Raw genomic sequence first — 6,902 nt, forward strand, 5'->3', positions numbered from 1 at the left:
AAGCAAAAAGAAAAAAGCCGGAAGTGGCGCTGTGGCTCAAGTGGTAGAGCGCTAGCCTTGAGCTGAAGAGCTGAAGGACAGCGCCCAGGCCCAGAGTTCAGGCCCCACAACCAGACCCTAAATAAATAAATAAATAAAATCCATTCACAGCTAGGCACTGGTGGCACACCCCTATAATCCTAGCTACTCAAGAGGCTGAGATCTGAGGATCGCAGTTCAAAGCCATCCCGGGCAGGAAAGTCCTGAGACTCTTATCTCCAATTAACCACCAGAGAACCAGAAGTAATGCTGTGGCTCATTTGGTAGAGCACTCGCCTTGAGCTGAAGAGCACAGGTACAGCGCTCAAGCCCAGAGCTCAAGCCCCACAACTGACCAAAAAAAAAAAAAAAGAAGACGACTGTGGCTCAAGTGGTAGAGTTCTCACCTTGAGCACAAAGAGGCTCAGGGACAGCACCTAGGCCCTGACTTCAAGCCCCAAGACCAGCAAAAACTAAATAAAATTCATTTATACCTCTAATTTTTTAGAAATGAGCTGGCACTTCTAATTTAATGATTACTTTCTGATTAGATCCAGAAATTGATAGGATCCTTTCCTGTAGTTCCAAGGAATTTGCTATTAAAAAAAAATCAAGCCAGGGGATGGTGGCTCATGCTTATAATCCTAGCTACTCAGGAAGTTGAGATCTGAGAATTGAGGTTCAAAGCCAGCCCAGGCAGGAAAGTCCATGAGACTCTAAACTCCAATTAACCACAGAAGTGGAGATATGGCTCAAAGTGGTAGAGTGCTAGTCTTGAGAAGAAAATGTCAGGTATAGTGCCCAGGTCCTGAGTTCAAGCCCCATGACAGACCAAAAAATTAAAAATCAAACCCTTTAATCCCTTAATATAACACATAAATGTTAAACCCTAAATTTACTTTAATAAAATTGAGAAACCCATTTTATGTATGGATCTAAAGAATTAGAAAAAAATTACCAATATAATTACCATATACTCTAGCAATTCTGATCCTGGGTATATTTCCCCAAGGAACTGAAAGCAAGGATACAAACAAATATTTGTATACCCATGGTCACAGCAGCATGATTCGCAATAGCCCAAAGGTGGAAGCAGTACAAGAACCTGTTGACAGCTGAGGGAAACCCAAAATGTAGCCTATACCTACATTGGAATATGATTCAACCTTGTTAGAGTATGGAAATTCAAACATGCTACACCATAGATGAAATTTGACAATATTGTGCTAAGTGAAATAAGCCAAAAGGACAAACATGTGGGACTCCACTTACTGGGGTACCTAGAATAATAAAATTCACAGAGACATAAATTAAGGAGTAGCTTCCCACGGGTTGGAAGGGAGAATGAAGAGTTGTATTTTAATAGAGTTTCAGTTTTACAAGATGAATGAGCTCTGGAAATGGATGATGGTGATGGATCAACAATGTGAGTGCACCTAATGCCAGTGCCACTGAACCATACACTGAAAAATGGTTAAAGTGGGAAACCTTATATGTATGTTACTAAAACATTAAAAATAATAGCTGGGCACCAGTAGCTCATACCTGTAATTGTAGCTATTCAGGAGGCTGAGATCTGATGGTTGTGGTTCAAAACCAGCCTGTGCAGGAAAGTCTGTGATTCTTAGTTCCAATTAATCACCAAAGAGCCAGAAGTAGAGCTGTGGCTCAAGTGACAGAGTGCTATCTTTGGGGGAAAAAGCCCAGGGACAGCACCCAATCCCCAAGTTCAGGTCCCAGGTGGCACACACACACACACACACACACACACACACACACACACACACACACACAAAACCAACAAATAATTTATGTTAAAACAAACCTCACCATCATTGGGAAAACTATAGCAGCTGGTGATGCTTTGATGGCCCAGAGTAGGACAAGGCAGGTCAGCTGGATGAGCGTGAAGAGGTGTACTTTGCGCAGTGGCACATGTCGCAGGTAGATAAAGTCTGGCTGGTGCTTTGCCGGCATCCCAAAAAGCTTCAGGCGATCAAAGAACTGAAAGGGGGAACTGGAATGTATTTTCAGGAGCCTTCTCACCTGCTCTGAAAATATCATTTGCACTGGGCAGAAGTGGAAACTGAAAGGCAATCTGGCAAGGATTGGTATGTGACAGTCAAGATGTGAAGCCATCTTGTCTAATTCTAGGTTTAAATTTCCTCCTCCTCTTCCACACTGTGGCTCCTAAGAGCACTTACTTTAAAAAAGTAGCCAAGAAGATAAGCCAATAAGCATGTTTCTTCTTACTATCAAAGCACTCTCTTACCCTTCTTTGAGGGATTTGGAGCTAGTCATTAATGATTTAAGGTGAAAAGATCAAATGAAACCTCAAAACATTCTGGATATTAAAATTACAATAATGGTTATAAGAAAGAAAACATACACCTAGAGATTGAATAATTTGTCAAAATTATATATATTAGTTATATTCGGATATAAGAATGACCACTCATACAAGGTACTCAAATTATTGATGAAGACTCCTGTTTTTCTCAATCTGACAGTTTCTAAGGAATGAACTGATGTGGGAAAAGCAGAGAACAAGAACAGACATCTGTTTACCTGGGGCAACTCCCACTATTCCCCAGCTGTGTTGTTGTTGTTTTGTTGTTTTTACCAGTGTATCCTAAAGTTAAACTCCCTTCTCTCACACTTTAGCATTAAATCTTGAGTTGTCCATATATGAAAGACAGTTTGATGCTTAACTGTTTTTTTCAGAACCAACTTTCATGTCAAATAATTGTTGAATAATCAATAAGTGGAAGTACACTCAAGCTGATGTACTGTATTTTGCCCCACTGCCCAAGAAATTTCTAAAATAGCCCAATTCTCAAGAACTGATGCTCAGAGCAAGTGGCTCACAGCTGTAATCCTAGCAACTCTGGAAGCTGAGATCCAGAAGACTTGAATTAGAAGCCAGCTCAGGCAGAAAAGCTCATGAGATGCCATCTCCAATTAACCAGAAAAAATCTAAGCTGCAGGCATGGCTCAAGTGGTACAGCTTCCACCTTAAGACAGTAAGCTGAGTGAGCAGGAGGCCCTAAGTCAAGACCTGTACCAGAAAAAAAATGTTTTTAGTGCTTTTTTGGAGATCTGTCCCTCCCTGGTGAAGACAGACAACTTCACTTACCTGAATTCCCTGTAGTGAAGAAACTCCCATATAAAGGAAAACTCCATAGAGTACTGGCATTGGAATAAACTGTCGATGAAAGGGCAGAAAATCAAAACTAAGTTTGGTATCACAGAATATTCAAAACCATCTAAATTACATTATCTCTAAGAATGAAACATAGTCACAAGATAACTTCTTTCACATTGCGTCTGTTTCTTCTGTCTTTTCATAATTTAGAAGCAAAAACAGAGGCTGACAAAGATGGAGATTATTTTGTTCTGAAATGGAATTATTGTAAATTAAATAATAGGCCTCACATCTCACCCTTATTTGGCTCTTCTTCCTTCCTAGGGGTGGGAAGATGGGGACACACACAAACACACACACACACACACACACATACATTTTTGCCTTTTAAATCATCTGTAATCAAAGTCATCTCCTCTGGGATTCAATGTGTTTTAATATGGAATTAAAAAGGTTCTTTTTCCCTGTCCAGAGACTTGATGGCAGTAGAAAATGATATGAGGGGAAATATTATTTTGCACTTGAAGATCCACACAGCACCCAATTATGATCTTCCCATCATGTCACATCTATCAATTTAGGTAAATCTGAGCAACTCTGAAACAGGAAAATGCAGTCTACAGAACTGAGGCAAGCAAAGTTTTATAGCTGAAGACTAAACTCAATCTGCTTTTATTCTGGGATTACAGAACATTCCCAAACATGATTCCTCTCAGAAAAATCCACAATGGAGATTACATTGTTTCAGGTCTAGAGAGACTGGACAGCTCATTTCAGTGACCACCTTTTTATAGAACTACTGAATGATGTCAACCACCAGGTTCCTGTGGCTATATTCTTGGTACCAAAGCAGCAAGCTCTTTTTTTTTTCCTCTCTTTTTTTTGTCGGCCATGGGGCCTGAATTCTGAGCCTTGGCACTGTCCCTCAGCTCATCAGCTCAAAGCTAGCACTCTACCACTTGAGCTACAGCGCCACTTCCAGCTTTTTTTCTGCTTATGTGGTGCTGAGGAATTGAACCCAGGGTTTCATGCATGCAAGACAAGCACTCTATCACTGAGCCACCTTCCCAGCCCCAAGCAGCAAGCGTTGGTACTAGGAAACAGAAGTAGAAGGGAGGCTGGAGATGAAGGACAGAGATTAAGGGGCACGAGAAGAAGTAGATAGTAAGGTTGAGGGGAAAGGGACAAGAAAATAGTTTATAATTCTTTACCACCCTCTCCATTGTCACCCTTAGAGGGCATTTGCAGGGCAGGCTAGGGTGGTTAAAGATTCACACACAAAAAAGGGAGAAAGAAGGCAAGACAATGTTCCAGAATAGAAATATGGCATAGAGCTTACCTTTCCACTCCATTTTCCCAGATGCACATCTTGTGATTAGACAAGACTTTAAAGGCACCTGTAAAAGTGTGTGTGTGTGTGTGTGTGTGTGTGTGTGTGTGTGTGTGTCCATCATCCCCAAGGAGGAAGAAGAGCCAACCCGGTGAGATGTGATGCCTATGATTTAACTGACAGATAATCATTCCATTTCAATTATACCATTGTCAGCATCTGCTTTTGCTTTTACTTCTAAATTATGGAAAGGCAGCAGAAACTTAGGCAATCCATGGAATCTTCTCTTAAGTGGATCTGTTTGTTTGTGCCAGTACTGAGGCTTGAACACAGGACCTTATACTCTTGCGTGGCTTTCTTTACTTACCGCTGATACTCTACCACTTGAGCCATGTCTCTAGTTCAAAGTATACAGTTTGTGCTTGTGTGCCAGTATTGAGGCTTGAACTCAGGGCCTCATACTTGCAACTTTCTTACTCATGGCTGCTGCTGTACCGTTTTTCCTTGTTGACTTACATTAAGCCTCTATATTGCTAAACACAGTGGCCTTGGTTTAATCTTCATTTTCCTAGACCTCGAACAAGCCCTGCCTTTTTGAAACACTTCCCTTACTTGGTTTCCTCAATACTACACCTTGCTTATTTCCCTTCCACCACCCTGGCAGCTCCTTCTGAGATTCTGTTGCTGTCTCCTCATCAACCCAACTTCTAAACTCTGACTCTTCTTCTCTTTTGTCCTTTCCCAAGTGATTTCATCTGTCCCCTGGCCTTCAACGCCACCAAATTTGTTGATGACTTCCAAATTTATGAGGCCAGAACCCTTTTTCTGTTGTTTCATTCAGATGACTCCAGACTTCTCACTCAAATGCCGACGGTCGCTCTAAAGATGAGCAGTGGTAGCTCAGGACTGTAATCCTAGCTACTCAGGGGGCTAAAGTCTTGAGGATCTCAGTTTGAAGCCAGCCCTAGCAGGAAAGTCTGTGAGACTCTAATCTCCAATTAATCACAGAAAAACCTGGAAGTGGAGCTGTGGCTCAAATAGTAGAGTGCTGGACTTGAGCAAAAAGAAGCTGAGGGACAGCTTCAGGCCCAGAGCTCAAGCCCCAGGGCCAGAAAGAAAGAAAAAAAAATCTTATCCTCTAGATATCACATGGATCATGTGTCTAAACTTCTCTAAGGTAACTTCCAGCAGTGTGGAAAAGGCCCTCCCTGACCTGGCCCCACCCACGCCTCCAACTCAACTCTCACTGAGCTCTTGACAGGGCTCAGCACCCTTGAGCCACAGGGCCCTTGTATTTTCTAGAACACATACCACTCTTTCCTAGCAGGGTCTGACTTGACTGTTTTCCCCTCTGCTTTTGACTGTTTTCCCCCATCTGCTACCATCCACAATATGGTTGTCTCCATCTTATCTCAAATACCACCTTCTCAGAGAGGCCTTCTGACCACTCTAACTGAAACCCAACCTCTTGATTCTCTATAATACCAGAGATGACTATATATTCCCATTATATAATGTAGTACATTCTATAATGATCACATTTGCTTTCTAAACTGTTTTTCTTGGCTACCTATTATCTATCTGTCTTGTCTCACTAGAATAAGCTCTTCAGGACAGGAATTTGATATGTATCTGTCTGGGGACCTTGTATTCCCAGCACTGAGATGGCTTCCTGACAGAAAGGCACTCAGTGTCTGCCTAAAAAGTGAATGATTTACCTTTAAAACAGCTGTCATGAAGACGGAGCAGCCCATCAGCACAAAGATCATAAGGCCTGTCACTCTCTGCTCTCGGATGCCCAAGAACTTGGGCTGCTCTCCAGGGGCAGCACACTCCGATTCCAGCTTGAGGCTGTTCACATGTGTGATGGACAGGACAGTTGCAGCCACAAACCAAGGCAGGCCCATAATGGAGCAGACACCTAGCATAATGCCCACCATTAGCAGGTCTAGGTGGTAGCCACAGCCTTTCTGTGAAGAAACAGAAAAATCAGTCATCATCAATGAGCCAGCTATAGAAGAACATATGTAAGCGTGTGCTAAGGATCATAGGGCCAAGCCAAAAGAGGCATATGGTTAAGGGGTCCAAGACCACAGAAAAGCTGTCAATATCTCCTGGTTGGAAAAAAGCAGAAAATAAAAAGGGAATTTTAGCCTGTCCTGTGTATGCTAATATCTATTCTTAGCCCCACTGGCCCCAGCTTACTCTGAGTCTCACACATTCAAAGATCCATCATTCTCTCTGTACAGTATTTCCAGAAGAAGAACAAGAACAAGAAGGAAGAACAAGAAGGAAGAACAAGAAGGAAGAAGAAGGAAGAAGGAAGAAGGAAGAAGAAGAAGAAGAAGAAGAAGAAGAAGAAGAAGAAGAAGAAGAAGAAGAAGAAGAAGAAGAAGAAGAAGAAGAAGA

The 6,902-nt window shown here is 42.0% G+C and overlaps 1 protein-coding gene across 1 annotated transcript in view; it reads right to left on the reverse strand.

The window, feature by feature from the left end:
- Positions 1-6,902, reverse strand: part of Slc4a8 (solute carrier family 4, sodium bicarbonate cotransporter, member 8) — a 64,390-nt gene that overhangs the window by 4,498 nt on the left and 52,990 nt on the right. The window contains exons 19-21 of the mRNA XM_013018815.1: positions 6,212-6,463; positions 3,155-3,223; positions 1,849-2,022 (exon numbers count right to left, since the gene is read on the reverse strand). Of these exons, the coding sequence (XP_012874269.1) occupies positions 1,849-2,022; positions 3,155-3,223; positions 6,212-6,463 (495 nt within the window). The remainder of the gene's footprint in view (positions 1-1,848; positions 2,023-3,154; positions 3,224-6,211; positions 6,464-6,902) is intronic.

This window comes from Dipodomys ordii, unplaced genomic scaffold (genome assembly GCF_000151885.1).
Source record: "Dipodomys ordii isolate 6190 unplaced genomic scaffold, Dord_2.0 Scaffold42, whole genome shotgun sequence".
NCBI classification, from domain to species: Eukaryota; Metazoa; Chordata; class Mammalia; order Rodentia; family Heteromyidae; genus Dipodomys; species Dipodomys ordii.